Source organism: Mytilus californianus, unplaced genomic scaffold (genome assembly GCF_021869535.1).
Source record: "Mytilus californianus isolate M0D057914Y unplaced genomic scaffold, xbMytCali1.0.p SCAF_2, whole genome shotgun sequence".
NCBI lineage: Eukaryota > Metazoa > Mollusca > Bivalvia > Mytilida > Mytilidae > Mytilus > Mytilus californianus.
The window spans coordinates 121897374-121921139 of NW_026262668.1; the positions used below are offsets into that span (position 1 = coordinate 121897374).

The 23766-nt window shown below is 32.9% G+C and overlaps 1 protein-coding gene across 2 annotated transcripts; it reads left to right on the plus strand.

Moving 5' to 3' along the window:
* Positions 1–130: 130 nt before the first annotated feature.
* LOC127728713 (uracil-DNA glycosylase-like) lies at positions 131–16009 on the plus strand. Of its 2 annotated transcripts, none has more exons than XM_052236350.1 (6): positions 131–244; positions 2169–2520; positions 7083–7276; positions 8823–8870; positions 9190–9371; positions 13261–16009. In XM_052236350.1, the coding sequence occupies exons 1-6, from the start codon at positions 236–238 to the stop codon at positions 13538–13540; spliced, it is 1065 nt and encodes a 354-aa protein (XP_052092310.1). In that variant the 5' UTR covers positions 131–235; the 3' UTR covers positions 13541–16009. The 2 variants fall into 2 exon arrangements, with proteins under 2 accessions (XP_052092310.1, XP_052092311.1); XM_052236351.1 differs by having other exon boundaries at positions 9190–9264; positions 13261–13399.
* Positions 16010–23766: the final 7757 nt, after the last annotated feature.

Consider the following 23766-nt stretch of genomic DNA (forward strand, 5'->3'; position numbering starts at 1 on the left):
TTAATGAAACAGATAGAAATTAAAACAATCAAAGTATATGCAAATCTTAATTTTAAAACGAAACGAATTTCGAAACAAAAGAAAAAGTAGAAGAATTATATTTTATGCGGATGTGTAATGTTTACTGCGCTGCTCGGCACTTCCGCTTTAGTTGTTTCTTCATAAGCAGTATGGGTCTTTTATATGTACCTGTGAAAGAAGACGAGCTTGACATATTGTATAGATACATGTCTATATGAAAACTGTATGTTAACTTATTGATGAGACTAATAGGAGTATTAAATATTTGATATTTTGGTGTGAATTCATACTACAAGTACAAATATTTTATTGACACAAACTCATTAACCATGTTAACAATAAATGATTAAGACCTATTGCATATATAATGATATAAATTGACACGATAGAATGAAAAGATACATATCAATATATCATATTTTTACACTATTCCTTATATTTACTAATTTAGAGACCACCTCTGTGGTCTCATGGTAGTGTTTTCACCAGGAATGCGGGAGGTCATGGGTTTGAACCCTGGCCAGGTCAAACCAAAAACTTCATCCATGTGAAAAAGTTGTTAAGTCACAACTGGAGATTTGAAAATCTTCAGCTGGTGTTTGGGCCTCATAACTGGAGATTTCTTATCGACGTTTTTAGATGTACATATATTTTTAATGTGTTTTATCATTATACAATTTTGTGTAAAATTTTATAAAAACAGAGGCTTCCAATTATTCCTCCCAAGACGCTATTACATTGTAAATTACATCAAATCCATATGAATATATGAATGCTTAGAATGAAAAATAGATTTGTAATCAAATTATTTTTTATGAAAAGTACATGAAAAATATGTGTACCGCACATGGTGATCGCAGTTGTACTGTGAATGTTCTGGATATTTGGATAATTACAATGTAATACAGTTGTGAAATTACAGGTAGTTATGTTCTCATTAAGATTAATGGGTGATTGAAAAAGTATAAAAGTACAGGTGTTAGACTGCTAGTAATTAATTATTTTAAGTTGATCAAAAAGGTGTAAAAACTACTCATGGCAATATTCAGCTGTAATCATAGGTTATGTTCATTCAAATAAGTCATGCATTTAATACATAATTAGAAAAAGAAAATAAGAAAGTAATGGAACATAAAATAAAAGTGGTAAATTTGAATATAAACTTTAAAAAGTTTTCATTTTATCTATAGCTCACCTGCCCTCAAAGGGCCAGTATGAGCTTTTGCCATCACTTGGCATCCATTGTCTTTGTCGTAAGTTGTCTGTTAACTTTTATAGAAATCTTTTCTGAAACTACTTGGCCAAATTTAACAAAACTTATAGGAGTCATTGGCCTTAAATAATGATATTTTGTTTACCCTTTTTGTGTTTTGGGCAAACACTTTAGTACATTTAGTTAGAGAGAAACTGCTACATGTAACCGGAAAAATGATCAGCAATACAAGTTTAACAAAGAAAAGATTTTGGTCATGAGTTATATTATAGTCTACAATTATTTAGAATGTCCAGTGTTGAAAATGCACATATACATAGGTGAGTGACACAGGTTCTTTAGAGCCTTTAGTTTATCTAGTTAACATGTACAATATTTATATTTCTTTCTTGCAATAGGATGAAAATAAATAATTTGATTATTTTAATTAATAATAGATTTCAACATTGTTTATCTTACTTAAATTATTCTAGACACACAGTAGTAGTCCAAGTTTGTTACAAATGTATAGTCCAAGTTTTTATGGGCCAAGTCATCAGGGAGTCTTAAGGTTCATTATGACAAAATGGTGTTTACACCTCCTAAATTACACTTGAATAAAAACAAACCTGAGCAACTTGAAAAGTTGAAAGCCCTGATATCAATCATACTTCAACCCGATCAATATAACCATTGATTTCACTTTAATATTTACATAGTTTGTTCATTCTTATAAACATTGTCATATTGGCAATCATACCACATCTTCTTATTTTTGTATTTCTTCCTTGTGAATGGTCTTTATTCTATCTTGTAAGAATTAGTACACCTAATTGTCTGATTTATAGAACTTTATATCAAAGGTTTATATTTCAAAATATTTATTAATGAGAATAATTATATTTCATCAGAAATGTACAATGTAGTATGTACAAATAATCCTTTATATTAATAGAACATGCCACCAAAGAGAAAAGCTGCTTCAACTTCTGAAGATTCATCACCAACTAAAAAGGCAAAGGTTACCAAGACAACAACTGCTCAGAGGAAGAAATCAACAAGCCAAAAACCGAAGCAAAATAAAAAGACAAACAAAACTAAACCAATAGAAAAGAAGGCACAATCTAAATCTAAAGAAATTAAGGCAACCTCCAAAGCAATGGAAACTAAGGCAAATTCCATACCCAAAGTATCGAAGGGAAAATCCAAACCAATAGAAAAAAAGGCAAAATCCAAAGGAAAGGACAGAAAGACATCTGGAAATACTGTTACAAATGCAAACTCCTCAGCTAATAGTAAAACTGCAGGTTTGCTCTACTCATTTACATCACATCCTAATTTTTATATTGATATTGTTTGAAGTGTCTGTAAATCTAGATATATTGATAATAATAGAGATAATGTCAACTCATTAATCCTTCCAATAAACTTATTTTTGAGGATTATTAATTTAACACTGTTTGTTTTGATGAAAATAAAAAGATAACTGAATATGTATTGCTATACAGTTCTGAAAACTTTTAAGGTTGTACTCACCATCTTAGAGCCTGTGTATACAATGTTCTTAAGTTTTGGCATTGCACAAGGTCGTACATTTCTCAGACTGTGTGTACTGGAACTACTGGTTGATGCTTTAGTCTGGATTGATAGATGATTGATTGGTGTTTAATGCCACTATTGGCTATTTTATGGCCAACAGGCAGTCAGTTGTTATTGGTGGGGGAAGCCGCAGTGCCCTGAGACAAGTTCAGAACCACTGACTTTCGGCAGGAAAACTGACAATTCAAGTCAATTAAGGTTAGAGTTGAGCACACCTGCCAAGTGTGGGGTTTGTAACTCACATCTCGGTGCTGACAGGCTAGTGATTCAGTAGTTGAACTACTCAGACCGCTTGGCCACCAAGGCCCCTTCTTTAGTCTGGAAGAACTTGATTTATTTTTTAATTGTAATTGCATTGAACATGTTGAAATAACTTTCTGTAACTGAGTAATCTTAGATAGATACTTTAAGTATTTTGTCTTTATGTTAGTTGTTTTTTGTGTTTCTTGCCAATCTGATAAATCAAGCCATTTCCAGCTTATGATTACAGTTTGTACTTATGTATGGTCTTATGTTGTGCTGTTACACTACTTTCCCAGGTTAGGGGGAGCACATACAAACCAGTTTAACCAAACACATTCTATATATGCCAGGTCTGAGTTTGACATGGAGTTGACATCTGTCTTTTGTTGATGACTGCAAGCAGACCTTTAAATGGGTTTAAGTATTGTTGATTTATTGTCTCGTACTAACAAATAACTCACATCTTTAATTCATTTAAAAAGAATAATTTTTATATAAAGACATTCACAAAATTACAGGAATATTTTAAATTTTCTGTAAAAGTAGACAACTGATGAAAATAAGTAACAAGTTTATATTTTTAATGATTTAAAAGAACAAATTGTATGTCATACCTAAGAAAACCAGTAACTTTATGCATATATATGATATATATTCATTTTGACTTAGAGGTATTCCTGTAACAGTGTTGACAACCGTAGTACTTTTGTTGTTAATAATACTGAATCTTTTACCTTTAACTTGTCTGTCATTGGCTATCGATAACAATGATTTTACGCTCACTCAGTCTGTCAGAGGCCTTCCAGTGGGGATTTAAATAATCACTTGTTACACATTTCGATACATAAAATGAAACTCTTTTCACAAAAAATCTTCTCCTCTGAAACTACTGGGCCAAATACCTTCAAACTTTAACTAAATGTTCCTTAGGTATCTAGTTTATAAATTGTATCCAAAGTTTTGATCCGTCGACAAACATGGCCGCCATGGCTAAAAATTGAACATAGGGGTCAAATGCAGTTTTTTGCTTATATCTCAAAAACTAAAGCTTTTACAGCATATCTGACATGGGGTAAAATTGTTCAATTGGTCAAGATCTATCAGCTCTGAAATTTTCAGACGAATCGAACAACTCATTGTTAGGTTGCTGCCACTAAATTGGTAGTTTTAAGGAAATTTTGCAGTTTTTTGTTATTATCTTGAATATTATTATAGATAGATATAAACTGTAAAAAGCAATAATGTTCAGCAAAGTAAGATCTACAAAAAAGTTTTATATGATCAAAATTGTCAATTGACCCCTTAAGGAGTTGCCTTTAAAGACAATTTTACACAATTTGTTCATCAAGTTTGCTAACATTTAAAAATCTTCATCTCTGAAACTACTTAGCCAAATACCTTCAAACTTCATCTAAATGTTCCTTAGGATATCTAGTTTATAAATTGTATCCGAAGTTTTAATCCATCGACAAACATGGCCGCCATGGCTAAAAGTAGAACATAGGGGTCAAATGCAGTTTTTGGCTTACATCTCCAAAATTAAAGCTTTTAGAGCAAATCTGACATGGGTAAAATTGTTCAATTGGTCAAGATCTATCAGCCCTGAAATTTTCAGACAAATCGAACAACCCATTGTTGGGTTGCTGCCACTAAATTGGTAGTTTTGAGGAAATTTTGCAGTTTTTTGTTATTATCTTGAATATTATTATAGATAGATATAATCTGTAAACAGCAATAATGTTCAGCAAAGTAAGATCTACAGAAAAGTTAAATGACCAAATTTGTCAATTGACCCCTTAAGGAGTTATTGCCCTTTAAGGACAATTTTACACAAGTTGTTTTATGTTTTTTAACTTTAAAAATCTTCTTAAATGAATCTAGTACAAATTTTGTATTTCATTTCCTTGTACGTCAAGAAACATAGACACTATGGCTAAAATGGAACATATGGGTAAAAAGCAAAAATAATCATTGATGAAAGATTTAAGCAAAAAAAATAACAGGTGAGCGATTCAGGCTCTTGAGAGCCTCTTGTTTAATTTTTATGCCCCCGCATAACTTTAGTTTGCCACAACCAAATGTTATGAAACTTATACATAAAGCTCATTACCACAAAACACAGATCAAGTTTGTATTTTGGTAGCGTCACTTTTACTGTTCTAGAGTTATGCCCCTTTACAAATGGAAAAATTGCTGAATTTTTCGTTACTGTTCTCTCACTTTAGTTTGCCTCAACCAAATGTTATAAATCTTATATACAATTCTTATTACCACAAAACACAGATCAAGTTTAAATTTTGGTGGGGTCACTTTTACCATTCTAGAGTTATGCCCCTTTACAAACGGAAAAATTGCTGAATTTTTCGTTTTCGTTATCTTACTTTAGTTTGCCTCAACCAAATGTTATGAAATTTATACACAATGCTTATTACCACAAAACTCAAATCAAGTACAAATTTGGGTAGCGTCACTTTTACTGTTCTTGAGTTATGTTCCTTTTTAACATTATATGCCAGCGGGGGCATCATCTGTGTCCTATGGACACATTCCCCATTTATTTTATCTTTTGTTTGTGTCTTATTGACATACAACTGGATCCCCCTTTCTTCATATTTAAAAATATACGAGAAGACATCAATACCAATTCATGACACAAAATAACTTAGTTAAACTAGCAGCAGGAGAAAGAAAAGGTAAAGCGCTTTCTTGGTTGTACTTAATCTCGAAGTCACAATGTGGTCTTTGAAAAAAATGTTGTAAATTAAAAAAAAGAAGAAAAAAATAATAAAATTTGAATGTTTATATTGGAAAAAGTAATGTTGTGTAAATTATAACAATTACTTCAATTTCAATCCATATTAAGCTGTTGTTTTTTTCCGCTTCGAGCAAATTTTGACCACATTTTCAAAATTAGTTTCCTGCGTGATACATATATTATATGCACATTTTCATTGGGATCTTAAAAGGACGAAGGTGTTACATTAACTGCCGTTAATTATTGTGTGTGTGTAAGTTAGGCTGTATTTAAAAAAAAAAAGAGTTGATTCTAAAAAAAAATGAGTTGATTCTAAAAAAAAAATTGGAAAGGAAAAAAAATACTTTGTTTCAGAAAAAAGAGGTAAAAAAAAGTAATTGATTTACATTCAAAATTAGGGAAGAAAAAAAATACGACACTAAGGTGTTACATGATTAAAAAAGTAATGTTCATGTATGTGCATGAGGAAAAAAAACAATATCCCCCTTCACAAAAAAAACCAACACACACACAGTCAGAAAAGGAAGAATAGTCGGTGCATAATCAAGGGTTTTTCACAAGTATAGTAGTTAGCAGAAAAGTTTAAGTTTCCAAAATACACCTGACTTTACATTTTACCTACTAGTATTTCTTGGAGTAAATGCAAATTTCATAAGGCTTGGTCCAAAAAGCTTTTTACTGTCTAATATTTTGCAAGTACGAAAAAGACCTTACAAAAGTATATTTTGTTTATGTTTTGTAATTGGACAACTATTGAAAGTTGATCATGCATTCGTTCTATTGAAAGTTGATCATGCATTCGTTCTAAAATGAAATTTTACACAAGATAAAAATTAAAAGATACTAAGTGAAAAAATTAAACAACTGCAATGGGTTAATCGCTTTGACGTCCGAAAAAAGATAATAGCCAACACATACATTGTAACTTTTAAAGCTAGTTAAATTAATTTTTATGTTTAAAGAAAGTGCGATATCATACAAATTGTTCATCAAAACATAACAAAAATGCAAGTAAAGAACGTTTAAGTATTCAATATTAATCAAAACACAAAGGTTATTCCTGTACTAGTTTTTCGAATTATTTGATTTAGGCGTTGAGAACCTTTGGTGACCCCACAGTTTAAATATCTATAATAAATACGACGTAATAAGTGGGCGTTACAGACGAACGTTCACCTAATTTAACCCAGTCAATGGGAGACTTGACAATAAATTGTCTCGTCCAAACTGTTATGAAAGCGATACTATTAATGTGTTTTCATTTATTTTCAGCTAAAAATTCAGACTTGAACTTGGTTTCGTATATTAAAGATGCTGGGTGGGCATCTGCATTGAAAGAAGAATTTCAGAAGGATTATTTTAATGATTTAGAAGTTCTGTTACAGAGTGACTATAAAAAAGGTGTACAAGTTTTCCCACCAAAAGATTTGATATTTAATGCTTTTAACAAGACACCACTTGACAAGGTATCAGTCATTATTGTATCTCCTTGACGGAGTCAAAAAGCGAGACATAGGTATGCTGTTTCCATCGTCGGCGGTGGCGTCAATGTATTAGTTTGTGATTATGTCTAGTTTATAGTGAACCACTAGTGGTAGGTCGATGATATTTGGTGTGCAGTTGTATTAGCATTGGCACATCTTATTTCCATGAAGATTATTTGGCCCAACCCCCTCAGTCATGGTCTATTGAATTTGAAACTTTTGCTTAGTTTATATGTATTAGTTTGTGATTAGGTCAGTTTATGGGAACCACTAGTGGTAGGTGATTTAAAGGGGAACTATTAGTGGTAGGTCAATGATAATTGGTATCCAGTTGTATAAGCATTAGCACATCTTATTTCCATGGAGAATATTTGGTCTTTATCCCTCAGTCATGGTCTATTGACTTTGAAACTTTTGCTTAGTTTGTGATTAGATCAGTTTAAGATGAACCACTAATGATAAGTCAATGGTATTTGGTATGCAAATGTATTGGCATTTGCAAGTCTCATTTCCATGCAGATTTAAATATCCCCAACCCCTCATCATGGTTCATTGTCTTTGAAACTTTTACATAATTTATAAGTTAATGTTTGTGTTTAGGTTTGTTTAAAGGGAACAACTCATGGTAAGTCTTTGGTATTTGGTATGCAGTTGTATTAGCATTGGCAATCTCATTTTCATGGAGATTGCCTTTAGCCCTGTACCTTCAGTCATGGTTCATTGACTTTGAATATTTGCACAACTTACATGTTAAAGTATTGCTATTTTAATTTCAACACTTGCATTTATATCAAAATAACAAAAAGGTGAGACATATCTCTGTGTTGACAGTTTTAATATTATTAATTGATTTGAAAGTGAAGTTTACATGTGCTTATGACGTAATTTTGATGGGAAATACATGTAACTGTATACAAATCAAGAAGCTCTAAAGGTTATTCACTGGTGAATAAAAGGGTTATTCATCGCTTGATGTAAATTTTAAGGGTTATTCTTCCTTCCTTGCATTGAAATGAAAATTAACTGAACTATCCTATGTCACGTGATGGTGTGTTACCCAACAGAATTGTTGATCATATATGTAAGGTATAATAATTATAAGTATTACAGTTATTAGAATAAGTGAACACATGAGAAAATCTTCAAACTGACTAGAAATAATTTAAAATCTTACTGTAGTACTAAATTATGTTAAAAAATAATCTATGAATTTATTAAACATTGAAATTGGATATACAATGTACATCACTTATCTTTTTCTAAATTCCCTGAATTAAGCCAGTGAATTCATAAAAAGCTTCTTTATTATTTCAGTGATTTTGTAAATAGGGGAATATATAAATTTACTTGTCAAGTTAGTGATCATACAAAACTCCTAGAATTGCATATATTTTACCAATTCATTTAACATATATATAAATAAAGGTGTGTTGTTAATTACAGTGATGCAGAAATCCAGCAGCACAAGTCTACCAAATGGGAACATTTAAGTCAATTAATATTTACTCAGAATTTTTTTTATTTGCAGGTGAAAGTTGTGATATTAGGACAAGATCCTTACCATGACGATGGGCAGGTGTGTCATTTAAAACTTACTCTGTGAAGGTCTTAATGTGCTTCATGGCATTTTTACATATTATTATATACAAAATGCTGCAAACAAATAAAGCTATCAAAATTTAAAAGGCCAAGTTTTTTTTCTGTAACACCTATCCTGTCACAATTTTCGTAATACGTATTAAAACAATGCAAATTTCTGAATTTACCACTATTGTATATTAGTAGATAGAGTGCACCTTTCTATTGATTATATACATGTAACTGTGTTGTCAATTTTTGTCTTGTTATGTTCCCTCTCATTAACTAATATCCTTTGCCACCTCTTTATATTTTAGGCTATGGGTATGTCTTTCTCTGTACCAGATGGAATACGTCTTCCTCCTTCTCTGAAGAACATCTACAAAGAGTTGGTAAATGATCAAAATATAAAGAACTTTAATGTAGAACCCAACACAGGATGTCTAGAGAAGTGGGCAGAAAGAGGGGTGTTGTTGATTAATGCTACCCTCACAGTAGAGTAAGTAAAACCAATGAAATGTGTCGACAGAAGTGGGCAGAGAAAGGGGTGTTGTTGATTAATGCTACCCTCACAGTAGAGTAAGTATACCAATGAAATGTGTCGACAGAAGTAGGCAGAGAAAGGGGTGCTGTAGATTAATGCTACCCTCACAGTAGAGTAAGTAAAACCATTGAAATGTGACGACAGAAGTGGTCAGAGAAAGGGGTGTTGTTGATTAATGCTACCCTCACAGTAGAGTAAGTAAAACCATTGAAATGTGTCGACAGAAGTAGGCAGAGAAAGGGGTGCTGTTGATTAATGCTACCCTCACAGTAGAGTAAGTAAAACCAATGAAATGTGACGACAGAAGTGGGCAGAGAAAGGGGTGCTGTTGATTGATGCTACCCTCACAGTAGAGTAAGTAAAACCAATGAAATGTGTCGACAGAAGTGGGCAGAGAAAGGGGTGCTGTTGATTAATGCTACCCTCACAGTAGAGTAAGTATACCAATGAAATGTGACGACAGAAGTGGGCAGAGAAAGGGGTGCTGTTGATTAATGCTACCCTCACAGTAGAGTAAGTAAAACCAATGAAATGTGACGACAGAAGTGGGCACAGAAAGGGGTGCTGTTGATTGATGCTACCCTCACAGTAGAGTAAGTAAAACCAATGAAATGTGACGACAGAAGTGGGCAGAGAAAAGGGTGCTGTTAATTAATGCTACCCTCACAGTAGATTAAGTATACCAATGAAATGTGATGACAGAAGTGGGCAGAGAAAGGGGTGCTGTTGATTAAAGCTACCCTCACAGTAGAGTAAGTAAAACCAATGAAAATGTGTCGACAGAAGTAGGCAGAGAGAGGGTGCTGCTGATTAATGCTACCCTCACAGTAGATTAAGTAAAACCAATGAAATGTGTCTACAGAAGTGGGCAGAGGGAGGGGTATTGTTGATTAATGCTACCCTCACAGTAGAGTAAGTAAAACCATTGAAATGTGTCGACAGAAGTGGGCATAGAAAGCGGTGCTGTTAATTAATGCTCTCCTCACAGTAGAGTAAGTAAAACCAATGAAATGTGTCGACAGAAGTGGGCAGAGAAAGGTGTATTGTTGATTAATGCTACCCTCACAGTAGAGTAAGTAAAACCAATGAAATGTGTCGACAGAAGTGGGCAGAGAAAGGTGTATTGTTGATTAATGCTACCCTCACAGTAGAGTAAGTAAAACCAATGAAAATGTGTCGACAGAAGTGGGCAGAGAGAAGGTGCTGCTGATTAATGCTACCCTCACAGTAAAGTAAGTAAAACCAACGAAATGTGTCGACAGAAGTGGGCAGAGAAAGGTGTATTGTTGATTAATGCTACCCTCACAGTAGAGTAAGTAAAACCATTGAAATGTGTCAACAGAAGTGGGCAGAGAAAGGGGTGTTGTTTATTAATGCTACCCTCACAGTAGAGTAAGTATACCAATGAAATGTGTCGACAGAAGTGGGCAGAGAAAGGGGTGCTGTTGATTAATGCTATCCTCACAGTAGAGTAAGTAAAACCAATGAAATGTGTCAACAGAAGTGGGCAGAGGGAGGGGTATTGTTGATTAATGCTACCCTCACAGTAGAGTAAGTAAAACTAATGAAATGTGTTGACAGAAGTGGGCAGAGAAAGGTGTATTGTTGATTAATGCTACCCTCACAGTAGAGTAAGTAAAACCAATGAAATGTGTCGACAGAAGTGGGCAGAGGGAGGGGTATTGTTGATTAATTCTACCCTCACAGTAGAGTAAGTAAAACTAATGAAATGTGTCGACAGAAGTGGGCAGAGAAAGGTGTACTGTTGATTAATGCTACCCTCACAGTAGAGTAAGTAAAACTAATGAAATGTGTCGACAGAAGTGGGCAGAGAAAGGGGTGCTGTTGATTGATGCTACCCTCACAGTAGAGTAAGTAAAACCAATGAAATGTGTCCTCAGAAGTGGGCAGAGAAAGGGGTGCTGTTGATTGATGCTACCCTCACAGTAGAGTAAGTAAAACCAATGAAATATGACGACAGAAGTGGGCAGAGAAAGGGGTGCTGTTGATTAATGCTACCCTCACAGTAGAGTAAGTATACCAATGAAATGTGACCACAGAAGTGGGCAGAGAAAGGGGTGCTGTTGATTAATGCTACCCTCACAGTAGAGTAAGTAAAACCAATGAAAATGTGACGACAGAAGTAGGCAGAGAGAGGGTGCTGCTGTTTAATGCTACCCTCACAGTAGAGTAAGTAAAACCAATGAAATGTGTCTACAGAAGTGGGCAGAGGGAGGGGTATTGTTGATTAATGCTACCCTCACAGTAGAGTAAGTAAAATCATTGAAATGTGTCGACAGAAGTGGGCAGAGAAAGAGGTGCTGTTGATTAATGCTACCCTCACAGTAGAGTAAGTAAAACCAATGAAAAAAATGTGTCAACAGAAGTGGGCAGAGAAAGGTGTATTGTTTATTAATGCTACCCTCATAGTAGAGTAAGTAAAACCAATGAAATGTGTCGACAGAAGTGGGCAGAGAAAGGTGTATTGTTGATTAATGCTACCCTCACAGTGGAGTAAGTAAAACCAATGAAATGTGTCTACAGAAGTGGGCAGAGAAAGGGGTGCTGTTGATTAATGCTACCCTCACAGTAGAGTAAGTAAAACCAATGAAATGTGTCGACAGAAGTGGGCAGAGAAAGGGGTGTTGTTGATTAATGCTACCCTCACAGTAGAGTAAGTATACCAATGAAATGTGTCGACAGAAGTGGGCAGAGAAAGGGGTGCTGTTGATTAATGCTACCCTCACAGTAGAGTTAGTAAAACTAATGAAATGTGTCGACAGAAGTGGGCAGAGAAAGGGGTGCTGTTGATTGATGCTACCCTCAATGTAGAGTAAATAAAACCAATGAAATGTGTCGACAGAAGTGGGCAGAGGGAGGGGTATTGTTGATTAATTCTACCCTCACAGTAGAGTAAGTAAAACTAATGAAATGTGTCGACAGAAGTGGGCAGAGGGAGGGGTTTTGTTGATTAATGCTACCCTCACAGTAGATTAAGTAAAACTAATGAAATGTGTCGACAGAAGTGGGCAGAGAAAGGTGTATTGTTGATTAATGCTACCCTCACAGTAGAGTAAGTAAAAGTAATGAAATGTGTCCACAGAAGTGGGCAGAGAAAGGGGTGCTGTTGATTGATGCTACCCTCACAGTAGAGTAATTAAAACCAATGAATTGTGTCGACAGAAGTGGGCAGAGAGAGGGTGCTGTTGATTAATGCTACCCTCACAGTAGAGTAAGTAAAACCAATGAAATGTGTCGACAGAAGTGGGCAGAGGGATGGGTATTGTTGATTAATGCTACCCTCACAGTAGAGTAAGTAAAACCAATAAAAAAGTGTCAACATAAATGGGAAGAATGGCTGTAGTTAAGAAATGCATATTTCTCTGTAAAGTGACATAGATGAGAGGTCTAAGAATGATTATTTGAGACAGGGGTGTACCTAAGACTAGATGTTTGGAGACATGAGCTGAGATAGAATTGTTTATCATTAAATCCCACACTATTGAGTAAGCAGAACTTAAAAGATCATGTAGTAATTTGTAGTTAGATTTTAAAAAAAAATTTAATAAACTGTCTTTTAGGGTCAATGAGAGTCTAAATCTAAAGTGGTAATGATGAGCGAATGGGAGGAAAACTTTAAAGAGGAAATATCTCAGGGTTTTGCTTGTCTCTGATCCACCTTTTTGCCATTCATTGTTGAAACTGCTGGTGTGTGATGCCATGAAGAAGTTGTGTAATTTAATTTGTGTAGGATATACTCTGAACTGTTAATTTTGTATTGTAAAATATGATGTGCATTGAAGACCAACCTGCTTTGTAATGAAACTTTTTTCTTTATTTTCAGAGCTCACAAACCAAATTCTCATGCCAAGTATGGATGGCAAACCTTTACAGATAATGTCATCAGAATCATCAGCAGTAAATGTTCAGGTGTAGTTTTTGTGCTCTGGGGAAACTTTGCTCACAAGAAGGAGAAACTGATTGATTCATCTATACATTCTGTAATAAAAACAGCTCATCCTTCACCGCTCTCATTCAATAAATGGCTGGGCTGTAAATGTTTTTCTAATGTAAATGCACAACTGAAGAAATGGAATAAAGAAGAAATAAATTGGACACTGTAATTTTATAATATTAATTTGAGGGATATTTTATTTAAGAATTTTGTAATTTATTTGTTAGATATAAGAGACATCAAAACATATAAAGTCTATTTATTTATGCAATGTGATGGATTGATGTGAGATTGCCATTACCTTTGACCTTAGAGGTCTATTAATTTAGTAGTTCGTAACATACTGTAACATTTACAATTGTTATCATATTAGATATTTTTTTCCTGTTAATTAAGCTTACTTAGTTTTTTTTATCTATTATTCAGATTCTTTTTCAATAAGATTATGAAGGTATTGATTATCCATATTAATATCATTTACATTTGCTTACGAACTAAAAAATTGGATCTTATATTGAATATGCAAAATGATGGAGGTTATTCACTTTGAATGATTAAAAAATCATATTTTGTTTAAGATTATATCTCCAAAAATATTTTGAATAGAAAACATTGATTATTCTGTCCAACACTTTTAAACAAAAACAATAATAGATTTGTTTTACTAAATTGCAAAAATATATGGTGTTTTTTCTTGTTGAATGATTTTTATAGTAAAAATTATTTGAAGGTTTTTGTCCTTCGATTGCATTAACTTTGCAATTTTTGGTACTGAACTCGTGTATAGAATTGCAAATTATTTTCATAGAAAGTGTTTTTCTCTCAAAGTTTACAAAAGTTTGTGTTTACAGTCATATATTGCAAACCTTAACTTTCAATCTAGCCATTTACCAATGAAAAGAAGATCATTAGTTTACTGATTTTTTGGGGTGATATTTAATAGTACAAGAACCAGTTCCTGTGGTTTGTTTTATCCATTAAGTGATAAAACAGATCTTTGTTTTTATATCACATTTTGTATTGTAAAGTAAGAAGAAGAAAACTGTTTAACATGTACAAAACACACTAGTTCATGAATTTTGAAGATATAAATCTGACATTTAAAGGAATGAATATGTGACTTCAAATCCCTTTAAAATATACAATATGCACTGTATAGTATAGAATTGTTAAGTTTAACTTAAGGTTATATACTTACTATAACTCTTTGGTAAACAATTAAATTTTGTAGTAACCTTAGAAAAATAATTTTACTTTTTTGACATCAAGAACTTATAAAGAAGATATGTTATATGTCATTCCTGCATGCCTAGTTTCTTAGAATGCAGTCAGAAATAGATTTGTTAATATTTTGTCTATTTGGAAATAAACAAAAGTGAATCATCACACCGGATAATCCCAGTCTGAAATACCCAGAGGGATCTGAATCCTGATTAGCAATTATTTTTTGTTTAGTGCAATTCGTAAGTAAAATCTGAATCCAATTCCCACAAAGGATTATGCTCCGTGGGAATCGTATCCAGATATAACTTACCTAGCATTTGTTTTTTTTCATAGTGTGTTCTGTATAGTCCTTTTTATCATCAAAGGAAGGTATCTTAGATTATGAATTGAACAAAACAAAGTAGGAAAGCTGACAGCCATATAAGTACAGTCACCTTTAGAAATGTGAAATTCATATTTTTCAAAGCAAACTTTGAATTCAGTGAAGGCTTTTTGCATTAATTCTTGGTGAATTCACACATGGATTTCAATATTTAGTAAGTGTTTTATTGAACATTTGTGGAGTTATATCCATTTAGAAAAATTTGACCCTCAAAATATGAATAACATTAGATTTTAAATTTGTACGCTCTTTTGTGGTCTCGTGTAATAGACCACTTTTGATTTCGTTGCATTTTCGTCAAAAACTTTTTTTTTAGTGAACATCAGTCGTGCATTTAGGGGCATTGTTACTTCCTTCCCATGTTCAGCAAGTGGTTGAAAAAATATGATGCTATATTGCAAGAATTATTCAGCAAATTAAGTTCTTATAATTGATAATCAGCACTGCTGTCATTAGGGAATTGTGATTAAGTACCTACGGAACAAACATTACTTCTAGCTTATCCTGCATTATGAGGATCACAAAGATGCTTAATGAAGTTTAATAGTGCAGGGATACAGGCGATCCCCTCTATCTGGTAAATGATGTCATAAAGGCATGCACAATTGACAAACTTTTCCGGTGAAGGACATAACTCAAAAGTGGTCTATTGCTCCTCAGGAGTGGGGACCCTCCCCAGAATTAGGATCAGGATAACCAGTGTGATCATGTGACTTCTTAAGAATGAAAGATGAAACATTGTGACTGATACTAGTATATTAAATTAACTGTGTATATAGCAGTTTTCAAGTTAACATACTTTTATGTCATCATGCATACACATTTTGTTATAAGAATGTTTTATTGTGGTTTTTTCTTAACTTTTTATAATACTGTTTTATTTTCATTGATTTCTGGTTAAGTTATCTCTGTTTAAGAGATTTGTTTTATTTTATTGATTATATTGGTAAATTTTACACACAATCATATTTTAGAAACATTTACAGCATAATTTAATTTGTGATAGACATTAAAGTGATGGTATATACATTGTTTATTTTTATTGATTTTTAATGGTGTGAATAAAAGGAAATAAAGGATATACCTATACATCAATGAAATAGCAACCCATGACATAAATAGTAGAAGCATCTTGAGGTCAACATATAGTGACAGGTGTCTTTACAATAAGCTCTGTTGAAGCTGTTGTTGTTTACATCCTTGCCATGTGATAGCTGTTATATTGGCAATCATACTACATCTCATCTTTATGTTCAAATATCCTGAGTCTAAAAATAGTTTTGAATTAATTATCACAGATCTACAATCAATACCAAGTTTCTCCAAATAAAAACACAAAAACAACATTAATATATGACATAAGACTAGCGCTTACATGGTTCATGACTTGGGACAGGCACATAAATAAGTTACAGGGTTAAACTAGTTTTTTTTAGATCTTGATCCTCCCTTTAAGGTAGATGGGGTGTCTAAATTATAATCCATAGAATTTTTTAATAATTTGCAAAAATGTAGTTTATATCATGCTTTTTAAAAAAAAATAATAAAAAGAATGGGTCACAGGGCTTATTTCCACGCTACAGGTTGTGCAAAATTGACAGATTTTGTATAGATTATGCATGGAAAACCCAATTTTCTGCCATAAAACGAAAACTACACCATAGAATTTTGGAGATAAAATATGAGAAGATAGCTCTAATAGTATGCTTTCAGATAAGAAAAAGAAAAAATGGGGTCACGGGACCCGTTTTCTTGCTACATAATAAAATAGGTAAATTCCTAACACATTCTATTGTAAAAGTAACTTTATCAGAATTATCTGCCCTTACATTTGAGTTGCCTCCCCTTATGTGGCAAAGTTGGAAAAAATAGAATCAAACAAAAGTATTCTGTTTTTCTGTAAAATTCAACCATAAATATGATAAAATATGTTATTTTTGTCGAGCCTGCGACTTTTGTCGGAGAAAGCTCGACATAGGGATAGTGATCCGGCGGCGGCGGCGGCGGCGGCGGCGGCGTTAGCTTACTTCTTAAAAGCTTTATATTTTAGAAGGTGGAAGGTCTGAATGCTTCATACTTTGTATATGGATGCCTCATGTTACGAAGTTTCCGTCAGTCACATGTCCAATGTCCTTGACCTCATTTTCATGGTTCAGTGACTACTTGAAAAAAAAGTTAAGATTTTTTGTAATGTTAGACTCTCTCTTATTATAAGTAATAGGATAACTATATTTGGTATGTGCGTACCTTGCAAGGTCCTCATGCCCGTCAGACAGTTTTCACTTGACCTCGACCTCATCTCATGGATCAGTGAACAAGGTTAAGTTTTGGTGGTCAAGTCCATATCTCAGATACTATAAGCAATAGGTCTAGTATATTCGGTGTATGAAAGGACTGTAAGGTGTACATGTCCAACTGGCAGGTGTCATCTGACCTTGACCTCATTTTCATGGTTCAGTGGTTATAGTTAAGTTTTTGTGTTTTAGTCTGTTTTTCTTATACTGTATGCCATAGGTCTACTATATTTGGTGTATGGAATGATTGTAAGGTGTACATGTCTAGCGGGCAGGTGTCATCTGACCTTGACCTCATTTTCATGGTTCAGTGGTCAAAGTTAAGTTTTTGAGTTTTGGTCTTTTTTTCTAATACTATATGCAATAGTTCAACTATATTTGGTATGTGCGTACCTTGCAAGGTCCTCATGCCCGTCACACAGTTTTCACTTGACCTCGACCTCATTTCATGGATCAATGAACAAGGTTAAGTTTTGGTGGTCAAGTCCATATCTCAGATACTATAAGCAATAGGTCTAGTATATTCGGTGTATGAAAGGACTGTAAGGTGTACATGTCCAACTGGCAGGTGTCATCTGACCTTGACCTCATTTTCATGGTTCAGTGGTTATAGTTAAGTTTTTGTGTTTTGGTCTGTTTTTCTTATACTGTATGCCATAGGTCTACTATATTTGGTGTATGGAATGATTGTAAGGTGTACATGTCTAGCTGGCAGGTGTCTTCTGACCTTGACCTCATTTTCATGGTTCAGTGGTCAAAGTTAAGTTTTTGAGTTTTGGTCTTTTTTTCTAATACTTTATGCAATAGGTCATCTATATTTGGTGTATGGAAATATTTTATGATGTACCTGTCAGTCTTGCAGGTTTTATTTGACCTTGACCTCATTTTCACGGTTCATTGCTCAGTGTTAAGTTTTTGTGTTTTGGTCTGTTTTTCTAATACTATAAGCAATAGGTCAACTATATTTGTTGTATGGAAGGATTGCAAGCTGTAGTACATGTCTGCCTGGCATTGTTCATCTGACCTTGACCTCATTTTCTTGGTTCATTGGTCAATGTTTAGTTTTCTTGGTTAAGTCTGTATCTTAGAAACTATAAACAATAGGTCAACTAAATTTAGTGTATTGAATGATTGTAAGGTGTACATGTATTTCTTGTTTGGTTTATATGACCTTGACCTCATTTTCTTGGATCATGTTAAGTGTATGTGATAGTTGTAGTAAAGCTTTATATTTAGGACTATCAACATAATATCAATGATTAGTAAAGAAGGCGAGACATTTCAGCGTGTGCACTCTTGTCTCTATTGAAATGAAAATTCTTACACATGAATTACCTACTACTCTCAAAATTTGCACCTTTTATTAAAGATCTAGACCGATTGTTTTCTTGTATTTCAACATCCAAGATGGAGGAAGACACCCTATCTACCTTAATCTTGATCAGGGGAATAACAACTCATAAAAAATTATTAGCATTAGCATCATAATAAATAACAAGCACCAGAACAAACAAAACAATAATTAACAGTTTTATACTGAAAGCACTCTGAAAGTCCTAAACTTTCAGATTGGAAGTCACGCTTTCTGAATCTCATATTGGTGGTTGTACTCTAAAGAAGATTTCAAACATGTGATAAATGAAAAGAGAAGATATATGGTGTATCAATTGTAACACAAAATCACTTCACATACATGAAAACACCCAAAGTAAAAGCACTTTTATTGCTTATTTATTTTCATAAGTCACAATAAGGCCTTCATCATAGAGTAAAAACTCTCACCTAACTGCAAGTTTAACAGTCCCTAGTATTGGTTTGAGTGGAATTCTCTGCTAGATATTGGCCCACAGCTGTGGGTTAATATCAACAAGAGATAACATAACATGCTAAAAACAAAGTCCGTGACCATTTGGTTATGTCATCATTAAAATAGAAATGTAATGCATCAACAACATAATTTTATGGATTTGAAATTGGAGATATGATAATTTAAAAAGAAAAATGCTTTTCTCCAATTTTATGTGCTTTTTATACAAATGTTCACTTATGTTGAAAGAATTCAAACAGTAATATTTTAGAAAATATAAGAGATAAATGCATCTTTTTGTCTGAATTTCATACAGTTCAACGAGCCAAAGTTGTATGCAAAATTTTACCAAAATCTGTGAAATAGCCCATTTAATATACCTTGACCATGAACATTAAGTTTGTTTCTCAGATACTATAAGCAATACAATAAGTCAACTATAATATTTGGTGTATGGAGTGATTATAATGTGAACATGTTTGTTTGGCAGGGTTTTGTTTTTAATGGATCACAGATAATTTTAAGAAAATTCATTTTGACTAGATTTTGTGGTATTGTATATTTTACAAAGTAGAGAAATGTTGTTTTTTTTTTCAAATGAGAAACTCTTAACTCCAAACGGGCGTAGCTTATCCTAGAGTTTTCTATACTCAAGGGGTGCTGTTTTGGAATACAACTTTACCTTCATTATCACACTGGAAGAAAATCAGAAGCTTGATTGAAACAACTGTATCTACTAAAAGCATGTTTGGTGCAGAATATTTGCATAAATGAAACAAAAAATGAATCAAAAGAAGGATGTGACAAAGCCCATAAAATTTCATAATATTTTCAAACAGATTGTTATATCATTTAAAATCCAATGTATACATATGAGTACCTACAAATTTTAGGGTAAACCAAAAGTATTATGAAAGGTAAAAACACATCTTGCACAATATAACTCCCAAACATTTTTTAGTATTAACAAAAATTATTATTAAAATAAAAAAAAACTTCTTGTACAAATGATAACAATTCAGAAAAAAACAGATGGTACTTATCTGCCTCAAATACTTTATTATTAAATAACGACGTTTGTTGGTATATAAAGAGCCCTAACACTCAATAGCAAATTATATACCCAGTGTGGCATCAGCAGTGGTGATTGTTTGGAGATCCTCTCTAAACAATCCTTATTTCGTGGTTATTGAATAAGATACATGGTGGCAGTATAGTGTCCATTCATGTGAGCCAATATCTCTTCAGAACCTGTCTTGTCATATTTCATCGACTTTTCGTTTGTTGAAATGTCACTTACGATCCTATTTAAAGGCAATAATGGTTTCCATTTATAAATTGTAACTTGGATGGAGAGTTGTCTCATTGGCACTCATACCACATCTTCCTATATCTATACACAACTTACTTTAAAATCATTCATTGAACAGATTAGGGTGTTGAAAGTAAAAAAATAAATGTGTATGCTATATAGATAGATGTCAACTTTATTCTGTGTGTTGATAGACATTTTTCTGCATCTATGATATACACATGTGTATATTATTATGTCTTATCCATAAATGCCTGTACCAAGACAGGAATGATATGACAGTTGTTTTTAATTCGTTCCGTTGGTTGATAAAGTCAAACGTTTTATTTTGTCAGTTTTTATGGACTTACCCCTTTTTTAATTTACCTTAGAGTTCTGTACTTTTTTAATACTTTTTGATTGTACACAGAAGAATGAGCAAAATTGCTCAAGTTTATTTTAAAATCATTTTAGAATCATGTAAATCAACCTCATTTCCTTTCGTTTCTTCTTCTTTAAGTGCTTGCATAATAGTACTTGAACACACTCACACTATATATTTGATACATTTCTATTTTTTTCATTTTTAGATTACCAATTAAGGATATATATATATATTATATGAGTTTTTACAAAATGCTATGTATGACATAACAGTCATAGGTTAAATTGTGCTATAATTCATTATATAAGGCCTTTTTTAAATTTCTAATGAAAATGCCTGCTATGTTAAATTATTCCACCTCATGTACTTTCTGAGTTATAAAAGAGTTTAAGAAATAGAAATTACATATCACATGGTATATAGAATTGTTTTATTTTTCACAAAATTGGCAGAACTCTGACAGTTTCTTATCTTTAAGGAATGAAGGGACCAAACATTACATTTACGTGGTGCTTATAATAAAATGACTTTGAAAAGCACATAATATTTCAACATTTCCTCGTCGACACGTTGCAGTCGTATCATGCTGCACTTAATTTATCCCTTTATTTCATTTGGTGCTAATAGACCACTTGTGAAATTCGAGTTTGTCCTTCACCGGAAAAAACTCGTCAATTATGCGCGCCTTTATGACGTCATTTACCTGATAGAGGGGATCGCCTGTATCCCTGCACTATTTACGTTCATCAAGCGTCTTAGTGATCGTCATTGTGCAGGATAAACTAGAAATAATGTTTGTTCCGTTGGTACTTAATCATAATTCCCTAATGACAGCAGTGCTGATTGTCAATTATGAGAATTAAATTTGCCGAATAATTCGTGCAATATAGCATCATAGTTCTCCACCCACTTGCTCAACATTGAAACGGAAGTGACGACGCCCCTAAACGCACGAATGATGTTCACTAAAACCAAAGTTTTTGACGGAAATGCATCGAACTCGAAAGTTGTCTATTATTTCAGTCCATCATATGTTTCTGCAACAACCATAATTTAATGTATACAGTGCATAATTTAGTCATACAGAAAAGTTAGGATGTCAAATACAGTGCCAGCGAATGAATTTTAATAAAACAAAAATATATTCAAATCAAATCAAATCAAATATTTTATTGTCGTATAAACTTTACAGTTTGTGACCAACATGTATTAACACAATAAACATATATACATACATATCAAACAAACACAATAAAAACAGCATCTAAATTTATAAAAACTAACAAGCTGTTAAGAGTCCCCTGCCCTCAGTTCTAATGACTTTTTCAAGAAGGATCCTAACTTTTTTGTTTGTAAAGGCGTTGATGGATTTAGTAAATAATGATTTTTTTCTTCTTCATTTAAATTATTAAAGTTATTATTTTCAGTACATATGTGTTCAAAAAAGGCATTTCTTAGTGTTTTATTATAATCATAATAGAGTAAAAAATGTTTCTCATCCTCTAGTATTTTACATTTATGACAAAGTCGTTCCTCTCTTGGGATTTTAAATATCTCCCCTTTTCAATTGTTAATAAGAGGGAGTGATCACTTAGTCTTAATTCAGTGAGCAATCTCCTTATCTGAAAATTAGATATATTTAGATAAGGTTCTAGTTTGCAATCCTTTTTAAGTTTTTTATATAGATAAAATTTACTTTTATCATCAATGTTTTCAAATTTAGTTTCAATTAAATCTTCATATCTATTTTGCATTTTTAACTTTATATCGTTTTTTATTTTATTTACATCTTTTATGTCCTTACAATCAATATATTATTAATTAGTATCTTGAATTCTAAAATGAATAAATATGTCTGACACAAGGTCAAAGTTATTAAAGATATTTATGGAAGACAGAATGGTATGTTCACCTCTGCATGTCCTTTGATGTGGGTTTTTTTAAGTCGTTGGGTCACTATCTCATTGACTTTTATCCGTCATTTGTCATATTTTGTAGTATAATTTAGATTGTACATTGGCATGGATGAAAATCTTAAATATGACCTGTAGAAATTGGCACGATTTTAAATGGTTATAATTAGGCCAAATGTTAGTAAATTAGAATGAGTATCACATGTAAACTGTAACTACTCATTATTCTACTAAATATCTTCTCAAAAGGGTTGACAGTTGAGAGAAAAATAGTCTTTTTTGTTCAAATGTTTAATCCAAGGGTCAAGCTTATGCAAATTAATGTGTCCGTTTGTTATGATTGATCAGTATACAGTACTGTGACTGCATCTTCTCTTTGAGTCCATATTATCAAAAGATAAAGTTGTATATATGTTTCCCTTGTCCCGTGATCTTTTCATGTAGTTTCTTTATCCAGGAAAGTTCATATAATCGTATTGGCATTTTCAAATTGCCTTTCTGCATGTCTGTTCATATTCTTAGTGAACAGTCACTCATGAAAGTCGTCTGACGAACGCAAACTCCGAAACTGAAAAAGTGAAGGAAAACTTTCCTATAGGATAAGCAGTCTACTGTACTATACACCCCTTTCCTGGTTGGCAGTTATAATTCTGACTAGTGTTTTCTAATTCATTATAATCAAAAAGGTACAGGTCAACTGAAAGCAAATTATCCTTTGAAATTAACCTACTTACAATTCAATAACTGTTCTGTCCTATCCCGGAGGTGACAGTTAGTATAACCGGTTGAATCCAACATGCATTGAAAAAAGCGCAAAGTTCTCCAATCACATCTTTATTGGATGTCGAAAGGTAAAAACTACAAAAGATCGACAAAACAAAAGCATCCTTAAGTACTATTACAAACATGTATGTACTCAATAATACGATTTTCAATACAATGTCAAAAAATTATTAACAAAAATTTATGACACATATATGGCGTTCCATAGAAAAATTTAACCGAAAAAGGGGACAGTTTACAAAGCAAAACATAGAAATTTTAGAGGCGCGATACAGGCCAAATACTTAAAAAGGGATTGGACTACTATAAAACGTAT

Coding starts and splice junctions, on each gene's coding strand:
- LOC127728713 (XM_052236350.1), top strand. Junction 2,521..7,082: donor AGCTAATAGTAAAACTGCAG/GTTTGCTCTACT, acceptor ATTTATTTTCAG/CTAAAAATTCAGACTTGAAC. Junction 8,871..9,189: donor CTTACCATGACGATGGGCAG/GTGTGTCATTTA, acceptor TTTATATTTTAG/GCTATGGGTATGTCTTTCTC.